Source organism: Rhododendron vialii, chromosome 5a (genome assembly GCF_030253575.1).
Source record: "Rhododendron vialii isolate Sample 1 chromosome 5a, ASM3025357v1".
Taxonomy (NCBI): domain Eukaryota; kingdom Viridiplantae; phylum Streptophyta; class Magnoliopsida; order Ericales; family Ericaceae; genus Rhododendron; species Rhododendron vialii.
The window spans coordinates 11,312,561-11,337,204 of record NC_080561.1 but is presented as its reverse complement, the minus strand read 5'-3'; the positions used below and the strand labels follow the sequence as shown (position 1 = coordinate 11,337,204).

The 24,644-nt window shown below is 38.6% G+C and overlaps 3 protein-coding genes across 10 annotated transcripts; all 3 read right to left on the bottom strand.

Annotated features, from left to right (window-relative positions):
* Nucleotides 1–1,178: 1,178 nt before the first annotated feature.
* Nucleotides 1,179–3,918, bottom strand: LOC131326732 (small ribosomal subunit protein uS7m). Of its 5 annotated transcripts, none has more exons than XR_009200097.1 (4): nucleotides 3,699–3,918; nucleotides 2,989–3,596; nucleotides 1,719–1,813; nucleotides 1,179–1,457 (listed from the first exon to the last, which is right to left on the bottom strand). XR_009200097.1 is itself a non-coding variant. In XM_058359595.1 (3 exons), the coding sequence occupies exons 1-2, from the start codon at nucleotides 3,845–3,847 to the stop codon at nucleotides 3,035–3,037; spliced, it is 711 nt and encodes a 236-aa protein (XP_058215578.1). In that variant the 5' UTR covers nucleotides 3,848–3,918; the 3' UTR covers nucleotides 1,179–1,457; nucleotides 2,989–3,034. The 5 variants fall into 5 exon arrangements, 3 of the variants coding, with proteins under 3 accessions (XP_058215578.1, XP_058215577.1, XP_058215579.1); XR_009200098.1 differs by having other exon boundaries at nucleotides 1,719–1,808; XM_058359595.1 differs by lacking the exon at nucleotides 1,719–1,813.
* A 1,878-nt stretch (nucleotides 3,919–5,796) lies between these two features.
* Nucleotides 5,797–13,416, bottom strand: LOC131326757 (protein NONRESPONDING TO OXYLIPINS 2, mitochondrial-like). Of its 4 annotated transcripts, none has more exons than XR_009200111.1 (4): nucleotides 13,107–13,358; nucleotides 12,803–12,963; nucleotides 12,535–12,604; nucleotides 5,797–6,054 (listed from the first exon to the last, which is right to left on the bottom strand). XR_009200111.1 is itself a non-coding variant. In XM_058359626.1 (4 exons), exons 1-3 carry the CDS (start codon nucleotides 13,241–13,243, stop codon nucleotides 12,582–12,584), a joined length of 279 nt encoding a protein of 92 aa, XP_058215609.1. In that variant the 5' UTR covers nucleotides 13,244–13,358; the 3' UTR covers nucleotides 5,797–6,054; nucleotides 12,535–12,581. The 4 variants fall into 4 exon arrangements, 3 of the variants coding, with proteins under 3 accessions (XP_058215609.1, XP_058215610.1, XP_058215608.1); XM_058359626.1 differs by having other exon boundaries at nucleotides 12,845–12,963; XM_058359627.1 differs by lacking the exon at nucleotides 12,535–12,604 and having other exon boundaries at nucleotides 12,845–12,963; nucleotides 13,107–13,416.
* A 4,533-nt stretch (nucleotides 13,417–17,949) lies between these two features.
* LOC131326963 (uncharacterized) lies at nucleotides 17,950–20,325 on the bottom strand. Its single transcript, XM_058359894.1, has 3 exons — nucleotides 19,901–20,325; nucleotides 19,010–19,352; nucleotides 17,950–18,240 (listed from the first exon to the last, which is right to left on the bottom strand). Exons 1-3 carry the CDS (start codon nucleotides 20,068–20,070, stop codon nucleotides 18,175–18,177), a joined length of 579 nt encoding a protein of 192 aa, XP_058215877.1. The 5' UTR covers nucleotides 20,071–20,325; the 3' UTR covers nucleotides 17,950–18,174.
* Nucleotides 20,326–24,644: the final 4,319 nt, after the last annotated feature.

Here is a 24,644-nt window from a genome sequence, read left to right as displayed (position 1 = left end):
TTAATATCTTTTAATGGAGTATATATAATGCACATCATTGTCATTAGTTTATTGGGCCGGACCGGACTTGATTTAAGAGATATTCCTAAGCCTCTCCCGTTAACTAAACGGGCTAAAAAACCCAATCCAACCCAATTTGATGAGCCTAAATACACATCCATAACCCTTAAAAAAACGAACTAGGTTGGGCGGGCTAGCAGGCCAGTGCACCCAGGTATCCTATTCCTATCATATCAGGGCTAACAGCGTTAAGGGAGAGGGACCAAAAAGAGTGTTTTGGACGGAATCAAAGTAGCAAAAGAAACGTCAGTTTGATGGCGCTGCTGCTGGTTTTTGTTCTGTTAAAATTTCTTGGGAAGGTGCCTTTTTACCACCATAGTACTCTCTGCGTCTGTCCATTTGCTCATGCATCCATGAGTCTGCAATTTGGGGTGTCTCGTGTTGGGCCAATCTGGGCCGTTCATGCTCAACAATGGACGGCTCAGATTGTATCTCGGCAGAACATATCTCGGTAATCCATTGTTGTTTAACTGATATTGAAAAAAAGTTCATATCCTACACATGAATACTCTTCGTTTGGTTACCTTCTCAACCATTGGCCACTACGTATATCGGTATATCCCATAGTTTTATCAATCCCAAGTGGTCCCAAATTGCCAGGGTAAAGTCATTCATGTACACTTTCTTTCATCCCCATCGACAAAAAGGAAAACATCGCTACCTAGGAGGATGTAATAGCCCTACATCCAGAATCATGTGTAGAAAAGCCACTTACTGGTCAGAGTATAAAAAACATTTTGCTTGCAAATACATTACTCCCTCCGTTCCAAGTGTCTAACACGTAAACCTAAGCCTTTAAAAAGATGCATTTGTCTCGTTAAAAAAATTAATTTTAATGAATAGATAGCAATGAGTTCTATATACTTCTATTAGACCATGGAAAAAAAAGACTTTTTTAACGAAAAACATGCATCTTTTGCACGGCCTAAGTTTGGGCGCCGGACACATATTTAGGACAGAGGGAGTAATATTTAAGAGTGGCGCTAAAATTGGGCACAATCTCACAATAAAACCACCTCTAAACGTTACTGCAGCCGATGTATAACTTTGCCAAATCCTACGTGAAATTTGGCGGCACAAGTCATTTCTGGCCTCCCCTTGATGGGCCCCATAAAAACTCCAGCCAAAATTCTCTTACGAACTATATTTACCATGGGAGCAACATTATTGCCAAATAAATCTGATAATACACTCAATTCAAAATAAAATAAAATAAGGTTTTAGCTTTCGGAAACATTGGAATGCAAAGAACTAGCTTAGCTAGTTTCACTGCCTTTTGTACCAAACCCAGATGAAATGCTCATCCACCGGACGATTGCATCATCAACAAAATGGATATGTTCCTCTCTGTGTTACCACTAGCTCGCCATCAACACGTTTTAATGCTCTGTGAAATTCTGAAAACAGTGGGAATGAAACAAGAGAACTTAGACATACTAGAGCAACTTAGCTCCAAATAACTCCTAAAAAATTCCTTGTAAAGTGGCAAACAAATAAATAGACCGCGGAAGGAATAATATGTGAGCTGCAAATGCAGGTACAAAAAAGGACACTCAATGTAATCCAGCAAGTACACTACTAGTATAGACGTAAGCTTTAGCAACAAAAGCAGAGAGAGGATTACAAAATCAAAAGATGATGTTTCATGAATGAATTACCATCATAATGAAGGCATTAGAATTGCCAAAGCTCGTCTAATGAATTATAGATGGCACCCAGAGTGCTGAGCTGAAGTATGTTCAAGTACCCTGCACTGATTCGATGATATTGTATCCATTCAGACGTCATATGGCATGGAAATTATTGTATTCAAAGATTAGAGAGAGATTCAAAATGTTAATGCACTGCAACCATCTTCTTTAGACCAACGTTCTACAATACAATGATTAACCAGTCATAGTATTCTTTGCAGAATATATGAGTCAGATGTGGATCTATTCTCAGTTACCCTAAATGTGGACAGGTTTTGTGAAACTGAAATGGCATGATGATATTTGTGCATGCTAGAGAAGAAGTAAATAAGAGTCATAAGACAAAGATCACATAGCCAACATTTTTGGGATCCATAAAACAATAGACATAATGAATTTGATGTAAGACTACAAAATAGATACAGTTCGATGCAAGGTTTGGTTTGTTTTAGTCCCGGTTCGACTATCACCCACCAAGAATCCACTCGAGCTTCCAAATTCAGTGGCTCAAAAATAGGTGGTCAGCACTACGTTTTAGATGACACTCAGCATAGAATCATATTCTGGGACAGGCAAAAAAGCACAATGGGTTTAATCATAGCTTGTGCACGAATTTTTGATGTTCGCTAAATGCCTCTTGATTGCAAAGTACTCTTTTATTTTACATTTGTTAAGGCATATGCCGTTGAACAAGATTGACCACATCTATGCAACAAGGAAAAAAGAACTACAAACAGCAATAAGAACCGATGATACGGCATCATGGTCCCGCCTTATAATCGCTGAGAGTTCTGTGCGTCACCCATCTTTTCCATTTCCACCTATTAATCCAAATTCCTTCTCATTAACAACAATCCGCAAACTCACAAACACTTAATCAGTCCAGCCCTTATTGCGTCAACCAATTTGACACAGTGATCAAATAATCAACCATTTGGAACTAAAACTACCTGAAGCATCAATGCATGGTGATAGAATTTCAATATTTTCATCATCGATTTTTTATTTGTCCTAGAAACAGTTGCACACATCTTATATCATCCAAATTGATATAAATCGGTATCACAACCCATAGTAAGAAGAAGAAGACCACAATTCATCCAAGAGGGTTGCTATATGTTATCGATGACTATAATGGTCTCATTTCCCAGCATAATTGACAACACACGATTCCATTAAAGTTTTACTCACACGACCGTAATCAAAGATGGAATCAACTGAAAGGATCATATCTTACTTATTGTACCGACTGAACGAGGAAGATCTCTCTCCATAGTCTCACTTCACCACCATCTGAAATGTGCAAAACTTCGATTGGTCAAAGCCAGCCCATGAAGACTCTCTCTCTTCTTACGCGCGATTCCCCTCTTCCTATAAGCATCCAGCAACTCAGAATACAAACACTTCTCCAAGCTCGTCCTGTGACTAACTCGTCGCTTGAACGCCGCGTCAAGGATCCAACGAATAGCTAGGGTTTGCTGCCGGTCCTTGGGCACAATCCCGGGGACGTCGTACAGAGTACCCGCTATTCCTACTTTTTCCACTTCGCACACTGGCTTCACATTCTCCAACGCGTCGGCCATGACCTTGATAGCATCGTGTTCGGTTCGAGCCAGGCGGTGAAAGGTCTGGTACACGATGGAACGAACCTTAGTTTTTTTGCCTTTCTTCATGCGGAAATTGACTAGTTTTTTAATCAATTGCTTTTGATCACCGTCTATGCCCCCCATGTAGCTGAGGATTTCGGAGCTATTGGAAGCTGATTTTGATGACGAGAGAGTTGAAAGAGGGCGGTGATCGAAAATCGGTGGCGTGGAGCATTTCTCTTGATTCAGACCAAAAACGCTGGTAAATTTGAGCAATTTAAGAAAAATGAGGGAAAAACATACAATTAAGTGAGTTTGGAGATAGTTTTTTGAAACAAAATGCGGTTTACTTTTCGAGTACCTGGGACTGGCGAAGGAGAGGAGGCGAGATTGGAGGTGAGGGGCGGCGAGCGGCGGCGGACGTAGGAGGGGGAGCGGCGGCAGTGTGCGGGTGGTTGAAGCCCTAGCGGTGGAGATCAGTGATCTGGAAAGGGGACAGCGCCATGCCATTGTCTCTCTCTCTGTCTCTCTCTCTCTCTGGCGAAGGTTTTGGAGTAGGGTTTGGGTGAGGATTCAGCCCGACTCCCAAGAGTGGAATGGACTTGAAGGTTGTTGGGCCTTTTGGGCTCACGTTATTTGTCTCGTTATCATTTTGTAGGACTTCCTCGTTCACGTTCTCAAACCGAGTTTACTTGCGAAATGGGCTAAACGGGCATCTTTTTCTTCATAAACTACAAACAAAGAGAAATAATCCCATTTAGCCTCGTTGGGAAACTCAGCCTCAAATTTTTGCTTTATATTTTCGTTATTAATTCTCACTTTCTCGAACTTTAAATGTTTAAGATGTTTTCGGAAAGAGTTTTTATTTGTTTCACATTCTTTCCCACCTACGTGGTTTAATACTTTGTTACCTTGATCCATGTTAATGTTAGAAATAAATTTTGCACCACAAAAATTTCACTTTACATAGGGATCTGATAATGCCAAAACCCCAATTGTTCCTGCCAAAACCCAAGTTGTACTTTTCATTGAAAGACTTAATTGCCCTCCTTTACTTTTCATCAAAATTTCATTTTTACAAATCTGCTGCCCCTTGAAATCCCTTATGGCTTAACGTGTTCTCTTGTTTTTAAATTTCATTTCACATTCTAAACACTAGTTATCTTTTTGGGGTTGTACACAGTTTTAATCCCGTTACTTCAAAGATGTGAGAATTAAAGGATTGAATGGAATGCATTAATCTATTAACACGGTCATTCAAGAATCACTTGTTCTTTATTTGAGTTTCCTTCAATTTTATTGCTCTTCTACTGTTTATTGCGACTCAATTTTATTGCTCTACCAGGATGGAGAGTGTTATCTAAGTGTTTTATTTATAAGTCATTTTTTTTTATTATGAAATTTTTTATTAAAAAAAAAAAGTTAAACTTTTTAAAATGTAGATTTAATGAGCAAGAGGACGAATCAACCAACCTAATTATGAAAGTGAAGAAAATAAACTGAATGATATTGACATTAGAGTGACAGATGTGTTGAACCTTCCAAGGTTTTAGAGCAGGAAGAATTGAAAACTTCAATAAAGTGATAAATAATCCCGTAGAGATTTACCCATTTAGGAGTAGTTTTGTAAAGTAAAATGATGATGAATGGTCACAAGTGTACAAGAGGGCAAATAAGTCATTGAATGAGAACCTACAACTAATGTTTTGGGAGGAACATTTTTTATTGCATCCCAGACAGATATATAGAACGACGAAACTTTTTCGAGCTTTTTGTTGATTTCACTTCTCATGTTGTTATTGCATATTCATTACAATTTACAAAAATGGAAGATTTTCTGGACTTCTTTGCCTTAAGAGGACATTTTTCAAAGCTTAATTACGTATTACATTTCATTTTCTCCATCCTTCGCGTCAAGATGATTAAGAAGTCAGCTCAAAAATCCAGGGCAGTAAAGTAAAGTTTAGAACACCAATCTCCTTTTCCCCGTCATTGATCAGTTTTTGACTCTGACAGAATCAAGCAAGTAAAAGAAACGGACCGCATATGAAAGAGAAAAACGGAAGCTAATTAACACCCAGAAAAATGGAAAAAAAAACTTTTTCCTGATTGTCGGTACCCAATTTTTCAACTTCAGCGCATTTAGGCGGTAAACATTTTGACCCAACATAATTATTAGACCAAAAAGTTCAATCCACGAGGGAAAGAGAACTTCCGAAAAAATTGGTAAACTTTCCATCAAAAAATTGGCTTTTTAGAGACTGGCCAAGTGACGTAAGTGCAAGGGCGTACCAATAAATATATGCACCCAAGAGTCATTTACGTGCAATAAATTAAAATTAGAGCACTCTGACGGGCTCTTCAAAGGAAGCTATTAGGCAAAATAACTAGTCATAGATTGTCAATCGCCTATGCAAAAAACCTAATAGCCATGGAGGTGCAAACAAAGAACACCAATGGAATCCAGAAAGAATACTACAAAAACAGATGTAGGTTTTCACAAGAAGGAGATGTGCATGTGTTGACCAAGCAAAAGTTGGGAAATTTTGAGTTTGCTAGAGAGCAAAAGAAAATAAGGCTAGAGCGCAAAAGACAATAAGGTTATTAGTTTTTCCAACTCTCAATGTAAACATTCCACTTGATTACACTGACTTGCTATGACTGCCCGAACTTTATGGATAGCACCCACCATGCTGATCCCTCTCGTGGTCAAGTACCTGCAATGATACAATAATCACGCAAATTGTGTCAGTTTCAGCTTTAATCCGCCAAAATATGGCGTTGAAGGGATCGTAGACTAGAACCACAGTGAGCGGAGGTCAGACTAAAAATCTACTGTGCATAATTACCCTGTTTGATGTAGGGATGCAACTTGAAGCACAAAATCGAGGTAAACTCGTGTATCACAAAACATGAAAACAACAATATCTAGGCAAAGCTTCAAGGATGTGCTGTTCTTTCATTTTCAAAAATCAAGAAAATAATGCGAAAAAAGCATTTCTGTTACTAAGAAAATGTGATCATATATGTTAAAGGAAAAGGTTACTATGATACAAGGCCTAAGTTGAGGAAAAGAACCCAGAAAGAAAAGAGCGACTAATGACAAAACAAATTGCAGCAACATCTGTAGCAACCATACTTCGTTGTGTCATTGTGTGTGTGTGTTTGTCTGATATGGAACTTCCTTCTCTTTTTCCGTTCTCCTCCTAACGACCTTTTTTCTTTTTCAATACAAAGGAGTGTGTCTCGGTGTAATATCTTCAACTGTGTTGGAATTGTGGCTCATATGTCAAGTATGAGAGGTACCGAGGAGTTCCAAGAATAGGCGTGTTGAATGTCGCCGAGAGAAGTCGACAAAAGGACTGCTGGTGAATGCGGTAGGGCTACGGGGTATTTCTGTTTCTGTAGCCCTACAGATGGGACTAGCTATTGGCCAGGGACGCGCATAGCTCTACAGCTTTAATCTGTAGGGCTACCGCAGTAAGTAACGGGTTAGGGTTGGAATAGGTCGAGTATAAAGGCTCTCTATTGTAAAACTCTAATAACATATACTGTGATAATAAAGAACAGCAGCCGCTCTCGCTTCCGTGGGCGTACCCGGTTTTGGGGAACCACGTAAATCTCTATGCTGATTCTTTATTGTTTTACACTCGTAAATTGTGTGCGTGTGTGTGACGATCCTAACAAGTGGTATCAAAGCAACAGGTGGTTTTAGATCACACAGAAGAACGATGTCATCGAGTTCATCTGTTTCGCAGTTCGATGGAACTTCGAATTTCGGATTGTGGCAATAGAGGGTTTATCTGTTGGCGCAGCAGGGCTTGTACAAGGGGTTGAAGGCGAAACCAGAAACTATGTCAAACGACGATTGGGAAGAACTCCAGATGAAGGCGGTGAGTACGATTCGTTTGTGTCTTGCAGACGAAGTCATGTATCACGTGTTGGGTGATGAATCGCCGGCTGGGATCTGGACTAAACTGGAGAGCAGGTATATGTCAAAGTCGTTGACAAACAAACTGTTTCTGAAGCGGAAACTGTTTGGGTTGAAGATGGTTGAGGGTGCTGATCTGATTCGGCATATCAACACGTTCAATCAGGTTGTGAGCGACCTGCAACAGATTGACGTAAAATTTGAGGAGGAAGATCAAGCGCTGATATTACTGTGTTCACTATCGATTTCTCTCGAAACCCTAGTTACAACCTTACTATGGGGGAAAGAAACCCTAGAACTGGAGGAAGTCAGTGCAGCCCTTCTGGCGTATAATCGACGCAAGCAACAAACAGAATCGCTGCAGGGTGAGAGTCTGGTGGTTAAGGGGTACGGGGATCGTGGCAGGAAGAATGAGAGGGGTAAATCAGTTTCGGGGCGTGGGAGGTCCAGTCAAAGAACAAGTCCGAGGGCACGTTTGAGTTCAAATGTTACAGGTGTCATGAACCGGGACACATGAAGAAAGACTATCCGCAGAAGGGTAAGGGAACTGACCGGAAGAAGGGAAAGGCAGGGGAGAGGAAAGATGGATCAACTTCTGCAAACGTTGTGGAGCAGGAGTCAGATGATGGTGATATGCTTTCGGTCTCAGCAAGTTCGGATCACTTGGTAGACTCATGGATTCTGGATTCAGCATGTTCGTTTCATGTGACGCCTAACAGAGAATGGTTTGACACCTACAGGTCAGTGAATTGTGGTAATGTTTGAATGGGTAATGATGCATCATGACAAGTCATTCGAATAGGCACAATTAAGATCAAGATGTTTGATGGTGTTGTGAGAATCTTAGGTGATGTTAGGCATGTTCCTGATTTGAGGAAAAATTTGATTTCGTTGGGAACCTTAGACTCTAATGGCTGTGAGTATAAAACAGGAGGTGGAGTCATGAAGGTAACGAAAGGTGCTTTGGTGATTATGAAGGGTACTAACTATTGTTTGATAGGAAGTACAGTTGTAGGTGGAGTTACTGCTGCCACCACAACTGAGGATACTGATGATACTTTCTTGTGGCATATGCGGTTGGGACATATGGGGGAACGTGGGATGCTAGAGTTACATAAGAGGGACTTGCTGAAAGGAGTGAAATCGTGCAAGTTAGATTTCTGCAAGTTGTGTTTTGGGGAAACAATGTAGAGTGCAGTTCAAGCAGGGTTTGAACAAAACGAAAGGGATTCTTGACTACATACATTCATATGTTTGGGGGCCAGTGAGAGTAGCTTCTAAAGGAGGATCTCTGTATTTTGTGACCTTTATAGATGATTTTTCGAGAAAAGTCTGGGTGTACTTCATGAGACACAAGTCTGAAGTTTTTGAGAAATTCAGAGTGTGGAAAGCTGAAGTAGAAAACCAAACAGGAAAACAGCTTAAGTGCCTCAGAACAGATAATGATAAAGAGTTTAAGAATGAGCCTTTTCTGAAGTTTTGTGAGGAGCATGGGATTCTGCGACACTTTACAATTCGAAAGACACCTCAGCAAAATGGGGTGGCAGAAAGGATGAACAGAACCATAGCAGAAAGGGCACGGTGTATCAGGTTGAATGCAGGGCTTCCAAAGGTTTTGGGCAGAGGCAGTGAGTATGGCATGTTTCATTATCAACAGGTCGCCGAGTACTACTCTGGGTGGAAAGGTAGCAGAAGAGGTGTGGACAGAAAAGGAGGTAGACTATTCAGTTCTGAAGATCTTTGGGTGTCCAGCCTATGTTCATGTTCCCAGTGATGAAGGTCAAAGCTTGATGCAAAGTCCAAACAATGTATCTTTCTTGGATATGAAAAAGGAGTTAAGGGATACAAGCTTTGGGATCCAGAATAAAAAAAGGTAGTGTTCAGTAGGGTTGTGGTATTTGACGAGGCTTTTATGGTCAAGGCACATCAGGGTGTTCAGAAAACTGAGACAGGGGAAAACAGCAGCAAGCAGTAGAGCGTACAGATTGAGATGGACAGTGTTGACACAGGCTTGCTGTTAAAGCATCCAACTCTAAACCAATGTTGGACAAATACCAACACTCCCTCGTACGTGCGACCCCTGACTCGCACGTGGAGAGGTAAACAAAGTATCCATAACACTTGGATCACAATAAACAACGGTGCACTTATGGCACAAAAAGGGGAACAAATTCTCCGAAACCCTAGCTCTGATACCATGTTAAAGCATCCAACTCTAAACCAATTGGCAAAGAGTGGACAGGCCGCCCAGGCTCATATACTAGTTTTGGAGGAGATAATTAACCAATGTGGGACAAATCCCAACACTTGCAGCCAGTGGAACATCTTGATCAGCAACAGCGGGAAAGTATAGCCACAGGGAGACCCAGGTGCACTATCAAACCACCGGTAAGGTATGGGTTTGAGGAAATGGTTTCTTATGCATTATCGACTACCAGTGGGGATCCGTCTACTTTTCAGGATGCTATCACTAGTCCTGAAAGGGATAGATGGATAGAAGCCATGGTGGAGGAGATGGAGTCATTACAGAAGAACAAGACTTGGAAGTTGAAAGAACTGCCTGAGGGAAAAAAGACAGCGGGTTGCAAGTGGGTATACAGGAAGAAAGAGGCTGTATCAGAAAAGGAAAGGGAGAGGTTCAAGGCTCGATTGGTAGCAAAAGGATACTCGCACAGGAAGGGAATCAATTATGATGAAGTCTTTTCACCAGTGGTGAGGCATACTTCAATTAGGATAATCTTGGCATTGGTGGCTAGATATGATCTGGAGTTAGAGCAGCTGGATGTGAAAACAGCCTTTCTCCATGGTGATTTGGAGGAAGTTATTTACATGGAGCAGCCTGAGGGGTTCAAGCAGCCAGGGACTGAGCACCTTGTTTGTAGGTTGTATAAGTCGCTTTATGAACTTAAGTAGTCCCCAAGACAATGGTACAAGAGGTTTGACTCATTCATGATCCGAATTGAGTTCACACGCTGTGAGTATGATTGTTGTGTTTATGTTCAGAGTCTTGATGATGGTTCCTATATTTTTCTGTTACTTTATGTTGATGATATGCTTATTGCTGCGAAGAGCATAGTTGAAATCAACAGGTGAAGGTTTTGTTGGGTAAGGAGTTTGACATGAAGGATTTGGGTGCTGCTAGGAAAATACTTGGGATGGAGATATGCAGGGATAGGTCAGTTGGAAAACTGTGGTTGTCCCAAAAGGGCTATGTTATGAAAGTGTTGGAGAGGTTAGTATGGCTAACGCTAAACCGGTCAGCACTCCTTTGGCTAGTCATTTCAGGTTGTCTAGAGCACAGTGTCCAAAGTCTGCTGAGGAAATTCAGGACATGTCAAACGTGTCTTATGCGAGTGCAGTTGGTTGCTTGCTTGATGTATGCGATGGTGTGTACGAGACCCGATTTGGCACATGCAGTCAGCACAATCAGTAAGTACATGGCAAATCCAGGCTGAGAGTATTGGAAGGCGATCAAGTGGATTTTTAGATACTTGAGAGGTACTTCAGACCATGGGATTTTGTTTGCTAGGCAACAGGGTCAGATTTCAGTCGTGGGGTATGTGGATGCGGATTATGCTGGAGGAGTGGATGACAGGAGGTCTACGACAGGGTATGTGTTTACATTGGCAGGTGGGTCGATTTGTTGGAGATCCATGGTACAACCTCTAGTGGCGTTATCTACTACTGAGTCTGAATACATGGCAGTGATTGAGGCCGGTAAGGAAGCATTGTGGTTGAAGGGGTTTGTGAAAGAGCTGGGCATCGATCAAGGTGGAGTTCAGTTGTATTGTGATAGTCAGAATGCCATTTATTTGGCAAAGCACCAGGTGTATCATGCAAGGACCAAGCATATTGACGTGAGATTTCACAAAGTGAGAGAGTTGATTGCTATGGGTGATGTGATATTGGAAAAGGTGCATACTTCTGAGAATGCAGCTGATATGTTAACAAAGACTGCGACCGTGGACAAGTTCAAGTATTGTTTGGACTTGATTAATGTCTCCAGGTGCTAGGCAATCGGAGATGCCCCCCACAGGTTGACTGGATGGGAGTGGGGGGTTTATCTCCTAAAGGGGCGAGTGTGTATTCGCCAAGGTGGAGATTGTTGGAACTGTGGCTCATATGTCAAGTATGAGAGGTACCGAGGAGTTCCAAGAATAGGCGTGTTGGATGTCGAAGAGAGAAGTCGACAAAAGGACTGCTAGTGAATGCGGTAGGGCTACGGGGTATTTCTGTAGGGCCTACAGATGGGACTAGCTGTTGGCCAGGGACGCGCGTAGCTCTACAGCCCTACAGATGTAGGGCTACAGCAGTAAGTAACGGGTTAGGGTTGGAATAGTTCGAGTATAAAGGCTCTCTAATGTAAAACCCTAATACCATATACTGTGATAATAAAGAACAGCAGCCGCTCTCGCTCCCGTAGACGTACCCGGTTTTTGGGGAACCACGTAAATCTCTGTGTTGATTCTTTACTGTTTTATACTCGTAAATCGTGTGCGTGTGTGTGACGATCCTAACAAACTGTTTGGTTGATGCACTGGCACAAGCACAAATCTGATCCCCACTTTCCATTTATCAATTTAGTGTAAATAAATTGTCTGATTGCACTCTCCACTCCCATATGGACTATCATTCTTTTAATCTTACCTTTTTTGGAAGGACCACATAGTCCATAGTAACAAAGCGAAAGCATCACTTTAAGAATCACAGAAATTACATGCTGTCATGTATTGAATTTCAGTTGTTCCAGAATGCAATTCAATGGTTTATAGACCATTTTAAAGAGAATAACTCAAGTCAACAAATTCTAAGGCAATGGCTCTTTCAAACTTCCAATAAAAAACAAATCAAGTATCATACAAGGTCAAATTTATGTCAAAACACATCTGCAATGTGTTTGGTTGAATGGTGAACTCATGGCAGCTCAACATTTTGGTGAAGAAGACCAAAACATTACGTCAATGATTTAGGTGTGAAAAACAACTACTTGTAAGTTGTAAGTTATTGAAATTTGACTTCAACATACCGATCCCAACAGAGTAATTTGTCTACTGTCAGTCTATTAGCCAATGCAAGAAGTTATAAACAGCAAGGGGATGCAGAACACAAGTGGATCAACAGTAATGTGTGCAACAAAACGACTAATTAACCCAAACCTCGCAATTATTCTATTGTTTTGATTGAGCATTTTCCATTAACAAGATGACTAGATTGACCTCATGTATGCACATAACAAATTTAACTAGAAACAGAAATAGGAACCTACAACGTGGCATCATTGTCCCGTCTCTTAATCACCGAGTGCGTCGTGCATCAACCATCTTTTCCATTCCTACCTATAAATCCCAATCCCAAATCCTTATTAATTAACAATAATCCAAAAACTAACAAGCACTTAATCAGTCCACCCCCAACTCAATCAATCATCACAATGAACCAACGACCGAACATCAGAAACTGAATTTATACTAGAAATTAACGATAACGCTTTTCATTTTTAATTTGTTATTCGACCTAGAAACAGTAAGACTCACAAAGAGACTACTAGCGATCCTGACAAATGCGGCGGGAGGTACCGTTATACAGCTCGCAGCAAGCCCGCGCATCGACGACCAAGTGCGAAGTGAGGCGAACTCCGGCAACCACGCTGTACAGCGGCAGAAGGGATTGAACACATCCTAACTCTCCCAAATTCCTTTGAAAACCACATCACAACCAATATCAATAAGATGAAAATAAGAGAAAATGAAGGGTTAAGGTTTGGATCTAAGGACTCAAAAGAAAAAGATCAATTAACTGTATTTGGAGACTAAAATGCGGGGTTTTTTTGTCTTAAACCTTGGATTAGCGAATGAGAGGCGGCGAGGGGAGGCGAGCGGCGGAGGACGGACGCGGGGGAGTGGTGGCGGTGCGCGGAGGGTTGATGATCTGGCGGTTGATACGAGGGATCTAGAAAGCGAACCACGCCATGCCATTTTCTCTCCCTTAGAGCAAGGTTGAAGGTTTTGTTGGGTTAGGGTTCAAGGGGCAGTACTTTGCGCATGAAAGGTGTGCCAGAGGAGAAATTTTTCAGTTGAGGACTACTTAGTGTACGCTCGGCATCTGGATCATCCATAGGTGTTTTAAACGGTCCGAATCTATCGGTGCCTGTCAGCCGTACCCATGAAAAATTTCTCATGCTAAAGAAGGTTTAAAAAACAGCAAGTCTACACTTCCCGATCGGGATCTCGACCCCCCACCGGGAACGCTCCGGTCACCGGACGGCCGATCCGAACCGTCCAAAAATTCTATAAAAAAAAGACCGAGTGGGCCCTCGCGAGAATAAACGGCATCCGACGTGCGTAAGTGGCCGATCCAAGCACTCCATTTTTGTGTTTGGATCGGCCAAAAATGAAGTGTTTGGATCAACCGAAAATGGAGTGCTTGGATCGGCCACTTACACACGTCGGATGCCGTTTATTCTTGCATGGGCCCACTCGGTTTTTTTTTAGAATTTTTGGGCGGCTCGGATCGGCCGTCCAATGGCCGGAGCGTGCCCGGTGGGGTGTCGGGATTCCGATCGGGAACTGTAGACTCTCTGTTTAAAAAATACTTAGGCCCGTTCCAGAAACCTTCTTAAAAAATAAGCAATTTATTTCACATTTTCAAACTAAAAAATAATATAAATAAAAAATAATTTTTTAATTCTTTTTGCATTGTATAAAAAATCTCGATGAGATCTTTCAAACAAGATCTATATTAGATATTTTTAGATTTCAATAAATTCATAATTTTTTAGTTTGAAATTGAAATTGCATTCTTAAAAAATAATGACTTTTTTGGCATTCTGGAACGAGGCCTAATAGGGCCCGTTTCTACTAACAAAAAATCACAAAAAAATTACGCATTTTACTATCTCATTTTCATTAACAAAAAATACTAAAAACTTACTAACACATTTTATTAACTAGTTTCCACTAACAAAAAAGTTTTTACCAACTCAATAACTTTTTCACTCACATACCCAGCAAAAACTTTTTTTCTACCAGAAAAAAAATGACATTTCTCAATAACTTATTCACTACCGAAAATATGTAACAACTTTTCAACAACAAATAAAAATTTATAAATTTTTCACTACCGGAAACACCCCCTTAGGCCCATTCCACTCCACTAAGGAAATAAATACTTATTTGAATTTGTTGAATTAAAGGTGATATATTATGAGAGAATAACTTATCTCGCAAAGCGAAAAATAAAGAACCTTAGCAGAACGAGACCTTACTTTTTTAACTAAAGCAAGTTTATAGGAGACCATGCAAAAATTAAACTCAATCAATTTTTGGTCAGTTTTTCATTTACAAATTCAATTCTTGAGTAAAGAATTTCAAAGTCAAAAATATACTTTTGAATCGAGTATTTTGTCGATGTTCAATTAAGCTCAATTTTTGCATGATCTTCCAAGAAATGAATTTTATGAAAATAAACAATTTCGATCGTGGAGGTATATTTTAAAGAGAATGAGAACACACTCACGAGGGTGAGCGAAGTTGCAATGGGGTTGATACGTTTCGACGTGCCTGGATCGCCTTATTAGATACTACTCCTTCAAGGATAAAAAAAAGGATACTACTCCTTCAGGGAACAAAATCACGATTCCGAGAACGCATGGGCCAAATTATGAACAATAAGATTTTAAAATTTCAAGATTTGGAAATCTAATAGTTTGTTTGGTTTAGGTTTTGAGGAAGTTTTTTTGGTAATAAGTGGAGAGAGATATAAAGAGAAATAAGATTAATAATTGAATAAAAAACTTATGAAAGACCGTACGCAGAGAGAGAAAGAGATTGGATTTTGGGACCCAAAATTAACACATTCTTAAAGTATTTAAATGTCTAAATAACATCCAATACAAAAATACAATATCTAGGCGTTCTTAACAAACAAAAAACAACTAATATTAACATTGAATTTTTAAAAAATAAACCCCAAAACAACGTGGGGCCGTGGCGTCCATATGCCCATGTATAGATCCGTCTCAGTCTTTTTTAAAGTGTCCTGCCTTATAATTCTACTCCCTCCGTCCCGATTTGTTTGTCCCTTTTCACTATTTGAGACCTCTTATAAAATTGTCTATATGTTTTAATTTGTAATATTTTTTATATGCAATATGGATCTTGTTAGATAGATATATGTTTTAATTTGTAATATTTTTTATATGCAATATGGATCTTGTTAGATAGATCCCAATTGGATTTAAAATATGATGTTTTCGAAATTATGTAAAACATTATAGATTGTGAGATATGAACAATTTTTTAAAAGTCACGTATGTCGAAATTGGACAAACAAACTGAGACGGAGGGAGTAACTTATTAAAAATACATCCAACTCCAGTAAGAGGAATTCCCCCAACTAAGGACATATATAGCATTCTTTCCCTGCCTAACAACAATTAACTCTCCTCTAAATCTTAACGTTAGCACTAAACCACAGTCACCGTTAACAAAAAACAAACTCCCACTTTTTAGGAAAACTCCTAGCCTCCATGTAATTAGGAAATTTCAGTTTCTTTATTTTTATCTTCTAAAAAACGCAAAGTACCAAACTCATTCAGTCACAGAAATCTCTAAAATTAAAGCAAACCATGTCACTCAATTTTAGTCGCAACTAATTCGAGCCGGCTCAAAGAATTTTCACCATTCCATTATGTCAACTATCAAGAAATTAACTCTTATGTAGTACTACAGTACTATTACTTTAACGATCACAATATCATGGAAAGTTATAGTACAATACACAACCATATTTGGCTTGCTATGGGAAGTACTCCCTTGCACGTGGAGTGGAGTTGGAGTGCAGTTGGTCCCCCTTGCATACTCTCATGCATATGGAAAGGGTTTAATTCTCGTAAGCCCCATGCCCCTCCCCCAAATCTCTTAGGATAGTGTAGATTAGGATTAACGAATGACAAAAAAAAAAAAAAAAATACCCCCTCAAATTACCTTAAGGAGACCCAAGTGATTGAAACATAAGACTCGGTTTGATTTGGTTTGGTTTAGCACTCCCCTTAAATTCATATATTATGTACATAAGAATAAATATGGCCTATCAAGAAAAAAGAAGAATAAATGTGGACTAGAAATTTGTATTTGCCTGTGAATTCATTTTCATACTATCATAGAGATTCGGTATAGAAAATCGGTGTGATCGACGTAATATCACCCATCTACAGGGAAAGTTGTAGACAACCACTTCTTTTTTGATTTTTTTGATGACTGATCGAACAATCATATGCATACCTCGACTAATAATTAAGAGTTGTAGACAACCAGTACTACATCAATTGGTATATGGCAGTGTTAGCGAGGTAACTACTGAAACCGTGTACGTAGCATACAGGGTATGGTATAGAAACAGCAATAGCAAAAATTTAACCCCGAGACCGGTTTTCCTAATTACGTGGAGGAATTTTCCTAAAAAGTAGGAGTGTTTTTTGGTTAACGGTGAATGTGGTTTAGAGCTAACGTCAAGATTTAGAGGTAACGTTAGATTTTGAGTTAATTGCTGTTAGGTAGGGAAAGAAGGAACTTGGGCAAATCAAGAGGTGCAATGTATCTCTGGTTGGAGGAATTTTTCCTACTGGGATTGGAGGAAAATCGGACTCCATTATCATTACGGGATTACGCATTTCACATCATCTTTTGTTTTCATTTTTCAAAACTATCCGCTAGTTTTTCCCATTAATTCTTTATGCATTAACTTTTAAAAATGACAAAATAATAATTGTACACAATTTTACTCATTACTTTTCAAAGTAAACACTTATTAAGAAACATCCCAAAATAAAATACTTAATTATATTATTGGGAAAATTACCTAACAGAGGCGTTGACTAGGACTATTCACCACTTTATAAATTGGAGGGGTTCAGGTGTTATAAAAAGCTTGCTGTTAGGAAACAGTTATGTTCGTATATAGGGGAGTTCTTGGAGGGCAGTTGGTGAATTGCTCTCTCTCTCTCTCTCTCTCTCTCTCTCTCTCTCTCTCTCTCTCTCTGTGTAATATTTTTTTCTTCTTCTCATCCATTGTAATTCGTACTCCATAGTAACCAAAATCACCATTAATAAAGTCCAGTATCTGTTGAGTTCTATTGCAATTACTTAGTCAATATTCATTTCCATATGTGAGTTTATCAGAAGTAAAATACCATTTAGCAACAAAAATATATTGACTATTGTCATTAGCCTGTAGTTCAATAATATGACGACATTAGCTTGTAGTCCTATAATATAACAAAAATACACCCTTAGGTATATTATGACTTTGGGGGAGCCTAGTGGGTGAGGTGCTCCTTCACTATGCATGAGACGCGGTTCAAGTCTCATTGCGAGTTGTAGCTTCTCTTTCCCAATGCCCCTACTATTTCAAAAAAAAAATAGTACTAGTGTTACCAAGAGCTACTCAATCCCAGAATCCTGGGACGGGTTAAGTGCCCAAAGTCTATTTCTCCATAAATAGTGAAGAAATGCGATGGTAAAGACTGTCCGCCGTTTACCTCCCCTAGACAGTGTCTGATGGCAAAGCTTTCTTCTTCCTTCGTCATTTCTAGGCAATATCCAAATGTTAAAGACAATTTCGCAACCGATGATGAGCGACACCAGCAAGAGCGACACCAGCAAAGACACCGCCCAACAGCAGATTGAGAACAGTAGAATCATATCCATCTTCGGAAGCAACAATGTTCAGCAGCAAAAAAAATGTCATGAAACAGCATTACATGTCACAGGCTGCTCATATCACCCAATGCTCAAAATGTTATTCTTAACAACATTCATTTTCATAACGCACGTGCTGTACAGTTTTGTAGAATAAAACAGCTTTTGTAATGGATTTGGCCATGTAAAACAGGATAATAGAAAATATACTACTCGTCGATCAGAAAGACCACCCCATCTTTCTTCTTGAAATCATGCAGTGTGTGATCCGCAACCTACAGAAAGAAGCAAGTCATATCACATAATTATCTGTTAATTTCATGATAAACACACTACTGCAATCTTAATTTTGCATATACACAGAGATACATGCACAGAACTTTCAAGGACCACAAAAATACAAGTTTTCCAAGTAAAGATCTTCCAAATCGTTTTTTGCGAACCACTGAACTCCATGAAGCCTTGTACTAGCAATTCAGAATTTCCTAGATGAAACCTGTTTAACCTCTTTGTTATATCAAAGACCAAAGTCTTCATAAATCTACTATTCTACTTCATATGTGCTTGTGTGATTGTATCTATATATATTATAGTACAAAAGAGAATTCCTAAGCATTCAACAGGAAAACATCTATCTAGTTCAAATAAGTTTAGTACAGCTCCATGCACTAAAGAAAAAGCAATATGATGTTATGTCAACCTCATTACATGTCATTCCAGATTACACCAACAGCCTAACATGCTGTGACATTGATGCAATGCTTAACGAAAAGTCCACGACTCCTGAGCCGCTCTTGATGGGGAAAACAAGTTTTGACATCACATATTCAGCAGCTTCCGTTGCAACCAGTTTTTATAAAGGTTATAGATTTTATACTCCTACCTCAGGAAAAGGAAGAAACTTTGAATTGTGTCAAAATTCTCGAGATGGAGTACCGCAAACATACCAAAAGGTCCACTCAAATTATACGGAAAATCTAGAGAAGTCAATGAACAAAAGATTGACACAAAACTCAGTGGAGAGTAAGGAATACAAGTGCTTACATTCGTATTGCTCAGTTCCAAATTATAGAAGTCCATCGATGCTGCGTTAAACAATGGCCCAGCATGCCATGTACCACGATTCAGCTTCAAAAACTTTGGACCAGAAACTCTGAAAACACACACATCATTGACAGCAGGGGGCACATAAAAATGACCAGAGTGTGACTTCACAACATTCAAGCCCTCATCTGCATTAATTTCGCTCGAGTCCACTATGGAAGGCTTCGAAACACCAAGATACCAAACATTGCCACCAACTGAACCAAGGCACTGTGTAACACTTGCATGGTACGTTATGCTCGAAAACTTGAGTGGTCGGTTGTTGAGATGCATAATGTAGAACCTAAAAGAATGGAGATTCATTTACATGAGCTCCTTAAAAACCTATGAAATCAAATTGGTTGCACTGGGTATAAGCGACACTAGCATAACATGTCTGCGATTAATAGACCTACTAGCAGGATGCCTAAATAGCACAAAAACATGTGTTCTCACCATGCAATCCTTTTTTCTTTTTCTTTCCCCGTTTTTTCTCCCAAAGGTCTACTCATGACGCCATGCCTTAAATCGATGACTAAACAAAACCACTAGGGAAAACAACTATATATACTTTTTTACCCCAACAACACATGATATGTTGTGATGGAGTGGGTAGTTTCCTGGATTCAGAACTGCACTTGATTACTCAAGGAACCAACAATTTTAAGTAATTAAGATAGCTTTGGTAGTTCAAAACCTGATAGTGACTCAAATTTGGTAAATTCGTTCCAAGGATCAAAACGTAGCTTCTTCTTTAAACAAATATTCGAAAAAAAAAAAAAAAAAAAGAAGCTAGGGGAGAGAAAAGGCTAAGAGTAGTAGTAGTCCAATAGAGATAGGGGAAATGAAGACCTTGGGATTCCTCTACTGAGGTCTAATTGAGCATCTTGAGGTCCGAACTCCTCGCCATCTGCCGACGCCTCTATCACCTGCCCGAATTCTCCAAACGTCTCCGCCGTTGCTTCGATTGGTTTCAGCCTCACTGCCGCCGCCGCTGCCGTTGATTCGCCGGATTTTTCCATCTCTCAATGAAAAAGAGAGAGAATATGAAAAGATTCGAGAGAAAGAGAGAGAGAGAGAGAGAGAAATAAGAAATTTGTCAAAACAGTAGTGTATCCGAATTTTTTGTGGTGAGTAAAAAAGGGGCAAGGGTTAGAGAAAGTGCTGATAGAAAGTGGATGCAGAGTAAAACTGATCCATTTTTGGGGTTTGTCAGTGCATATTTGGGTTCGAGGAGAGAGAAAGTTGTGGAGAGCACGGGTGTGCAAAAAAACCCATGATATGACGAACCCGACCAGATCCGAAGGGTCTCGGGCGGAGCTGAAACATGTGGTTCGGTCGGGTACGAGTTTATTTTGTTTTTGTAAAAAATCAGTTTTCGGTTCGGGGCTCGGGGTGCTGTTTTTCTTACCCGACCCGACTGGACCAAAACCGACCAATTTATATAGATGATTTAGGTTGTGGTCGGACCCGACCCGACCAAAAAAATCGGGCACGTGAACAGTTATTCCGACTTGTTCGGTTCGGGTTCGAGGCCAAAAAAAATTGATACCCGACATGTCGGGTCTGGGACCAAACCCGACCCGTGCACACCTCTAGTGGGGTGGGTTTTTTTTTATTATAATAAAGTAGGTGGAGAGTTTAGCTGATCGATTTTTTAGGGTTGTCCATTAGTACGATGTAGTATTTCGATTGTGGGAGAGAAAGAGAGGGAGAGGGAGAGAGAGAGAGAGAAGGGTGGAGTGCGTGGTAGTATTTCGATTGTGGGAAAGAGAGAGTGCGTCTGTGCGTGAAGAGTTATGTGTTCTTATATGAACTTAACTTAAATTTAAATTAAATTTAAAAATTTTGTTAATTTTGCGACAAATTGTTGTAGGTTATTCATTCTTCTCGACGAGAGAAATCGGAGAAGTAATTTTTTTTTACTTTTACCCAAGTATTTTGAGAAATAACCACTTTTTAGCGCAAAAAATGATATTTTTTTTGCTAAAAAATGGTTATTTCTCAAAATATTTAAGTAAATAAAAAAATTACTTTTCTGATTTTTCTCGTCGAGACGAATCGATAACCCACAAAATTTTGGCGCAAAACTAACAAATGCAAAAAAAAATTCAAATAAGGACAAAATTTTCAAGTTTAAGTTAAGTTCATAAGACAAAGGGATTTGGATTGGAAAGTCAAATTTATTTTGTCTTTATTTAAAGAAAAATCGTATTTGTTAATTTTGTATCAAATTTTTGTGACTTATTGAGTCGTCTCGGCAAGAGTAATCGAAAAAGTATAAAATTTTGATCGAAACTCATAATTTTTTTAAAAATGACAGAAAAAAGTAAAAGAAAAAGTTATCTTTTAGACTTATTTTTGTCTTCATTCAAAAAAATTCTGAGTTTCAATAAAAAAAAATTTACTTTTCCGATTCTTCTCATCAAGATTAATCAATAAGTCACAAAAGTTTGACGCAAAACAAACAAATGCAAAAAAAAAATTAAATAAAGATAAAAAAAAAGTTATTTAACTTTTCAATCCAAACTCACCATAAATTTGAACCTTTTATCTTTAACGGACTGTTGTTACCGTTAAATAGAGGCCTTTTCTCTTTACGGATTGTTGTTACCATTAACTAGAGGTTGGAACACATGCATCGCAAGTCAGATTTTGGCAAAAAAAATTGTCCAATAGCTTTCCGTTTATTGCTTGATCGAATTGTGGCAAATTTTATCAAAATCTGATTTGCACACGCGATGCGTGTGTGCCCTTGACTTCTTAGTTTTTTAATGAGAGAGAGAGAAATAGTGGCTAGTTTGTGTTTGTTCCCCAAAAGTGCGAGTGGACTGTACATTTGGACCTTTTGGGCCCAAATAGAGCTCATCTATACTATAAAACAGAGCGGTATTTTAAGAGAATATTCTAAAATTTATGTACACATACAAACATGAGCACATTTTAAGTCGTTAGATTGAGTTTTTAATACGTTACAGCCATTGGATCTTACAACACGACATTTTGGTAAATACATTACATTTGAATAGCATTTTAGTGAGGGAGGGAGGAATCTTAAAAAAAATTCTCTCTATCTCTCTCTCTCTCTCCCTCTCTCCACGCAAGCAGTAGAAATGGGTGAGTGTGGTCCGACGAAGTAGACCACGGCTATGAAGTCATTGCAAAATCATTGACACTGCTCTGTTTAAACTAGTGGTTCCCATCTCCAACTTCCTTCCTTCTCATGTACTCGCTACCTTTTTTATGTAGCCAATAAGGTGTTTGATGGAATGCCCAACACATGTTCGGTGAATCTGCAGTAGTGAATTGATTTTTATAGTAAGTAAACTACTTTTTATTCAATTGTATGTGTTTTTGAAAAATCTCTGGAAGCAGGTAATGGCTATTGGCCATCCATTTAAGTTGGAAAATGTGTAAGCGTATGCAGTGTGTGAACAAATAGTTCATGATTGAGTGTTTCATTATTTTTTTCTCGAGTATAAAAACACCAAATTAGAAGGATGATAATTTTCGTCCCTTACTTTTATTGCTCTCTCATTTTTATAAATTAAACCAAAAGGCCAAAACCAGTACTAAAAAGAGTTTCCATTATTATTTTTCATCCCCTACTGATTTAGTTGATGTAGAGCATTGGTTGGTATGTTTAAATTTTAAAAAATCAGTACCAAAAAGAGTTTCCATTATTATTTTTCATCCCCTACTGATTTAGTTGATGTAGAGCATTGGTTAGTATGTTTAAATTTTAAGATGTTAGTTCTTATAATCTTACTCTTGGACATGGATTGATATATTGGGTTCAATATCCAGTATTTATTTGCAGTGTGCTGATCATGGAGTCGTGTCTTCATGCATGCACTAGCAACGTACCTATAGATACATTGCACCATGCCTTCAGGCACGGACATGCACTAGTTTGATTACAAAATAGGCTAGGCAACCCCAATTTTTCCATTTTTGCATTCCCATTTTTTCATTTTGAATGTTTGGCACTATAACGACCCAAATTATTGCCCTAATTTTTTTAATAAAAATTTGTATTTTAAATTTTATTAAATAATTAAACTGACTAGTATATGTCAATATTTTTTTTTACCCATATGTTATAATGAACCAAAATTCTAATAAGTTAAATTATAATTTTATACAAAAAAATTATTTCTTTATTAAGATAGTTAATTAATTATAAAACGTACTTTATATTAGTTTAAATCGAATTGTTTAAAATTCCATGTGTGTATTATGTGCCCACATGCACCCTAACTTTTTCCATAACAAATATTCTCTCTCTCTCTCTCTCTCTCTCTCTCTCTCTGTCTCTCTCTCTCTCTCTCTCTCTCTCTCTCTCTCTCCCTCTCTCTCTCTATTAATTCTCTTCCTTCCTCCCCAAGTGAACCATCCCCCTTATCCCCCAAACCATCCCCCCTTATCTCCTTCCTCCGTGCTCTCTACTCCACCCCACCTCTATAAATACCTCTTCATCCCTTTAGAAATAAACACACACCAAACCACCACCACTAGGAAAAAAAAAAAATTAGTGGGAGTTCAAGCTCCACCCATGGAGGTTGAGACAGAAAAAAAAAAAAGTGAGGTGGGTTTCCGGTTCACCTAAACCCGAATTCGGTTCACACGTCACCCACTTGTCCGAAGTCAGTCCCGAAATAAAGTCTATCGTTCCGGTCATCTTCTCCGTTTGGCCAAATTTCACCGAAACTGTTCGCCGTATTTTTCGATCAAATTCGGGGTATTATAATCCCTCTCATACCTTCTTCTAAGTATATTAAGGTCCTAAGACGTTAATTTTAATATTTAGAAGTGAAAAGAATCGAACCCGTGCGTTGATTTTACAAAAACCCCGCGCGAACTCATTCTCCTGTAAATGCACTATTCATAGCCGTCATTTTTTTAAATGCACTGTTCATTGTGGTCATTTTTTTTAATTACAGTTTATCCCCTTATCTATTTAAGTGTAGTGTTTCAGCCCAAAACAGAAATTTCCAAGTCATTACTAAATTACGATTAAGCCCCTATATTTACTAAATTCTATGCTTTAGCAAAAAAAAAAAAAAAAGGGTTTTGTTTTGTTTTGTTTATTTATTTATTTGTTAAATGTCTTATTTGTATAAAAGCGTTAGATAGTGATAATAGTTTTACTTTTATTTTTGCAGCTTAAATGTTAAATAGGTTTTGTAACAAAAAAAAAAAAAAAAACAATGATAATGTCATTATAATATAAAGTATTATTTGACGCTTATCTATTATATTAGTATTATAAGAAAGTACTTTAAAAAGATACTAAACTAAGCCTAGACTTACTAGTAATTATACAAAATTATTTTTCTTTATAAATAAAGATTTCTGTGAATAAAATTTACTTCTTGGCGATACAAGATTAGGGCAACGGCCCATTCATAAAACGTTACGTGATTTCTATGCTTATTATTTATTTCAATTATCATTGCGATTATTTGTATATTGCTCCGACTCTTGATTTATATGCTAGATTGGACCCTAGAGACATGGGGTGGTATGCAAATAGAATTCATCTACACGATGCTAAGTAATGGATGAATTGAAAAGTTTTATTTTTAGATTACCT

Excerpts from the sequence above, each read along its gene's own strand:
- LOC131326732 (XM_058359595.1), bottom strand. The coding sequence starts at position 3,847 with ATGGCATGGCGCTGTCCCCTTTCCAGATCACTGATCTCCACCGCTAGG. Across the intron at positions 3,597-3,698 it reads CTCTCCTTCGCCAGTCCCAG|CGTTTTTGGTCTGAATCAAG; the intron begins GTACTCGAAAAG and ends CAAATTTACCAG.
- LOC131326757 (XM_058359625.1), bottom strand. The coding sequence starts at position 13,243 with ATGGCATGGCGTGGTTCGCTTTCTAGATCCCTCGTATCAACCGCCAGA. Across the intron at positions 12,964-13,106 it reads CTCTCATTCGCTAATCCAAG|GAATTTGGGAGAGTTAGGAT; the intron begins GTTTAAGACAAA and ends TGGTTTTCAAAG.
- LOC131326963 (XM_058359894.1), bottom strand. The coding sequence starts at position 20,070 with ATGGAAAAATCCGGCGAATCAACGGCAGCGGCGGCGGCAGTGAGGCTG. Across the intron at positions 19,353-19,900 it reads CTCAGTAGAGGAATCCCAAG|GTTCTACATTATGCATCTCA; the intron begins GTCTTCATTTCC and ends CCATTCTTTTAG. Across the intron at positions 18,241-19,009 it reads TGGAACTGAGCAATACGAAT|GTTGCGGATCACACACTGCA; the intron begins GTAAGCACTTGT and ends TTCTTTCTGTAG.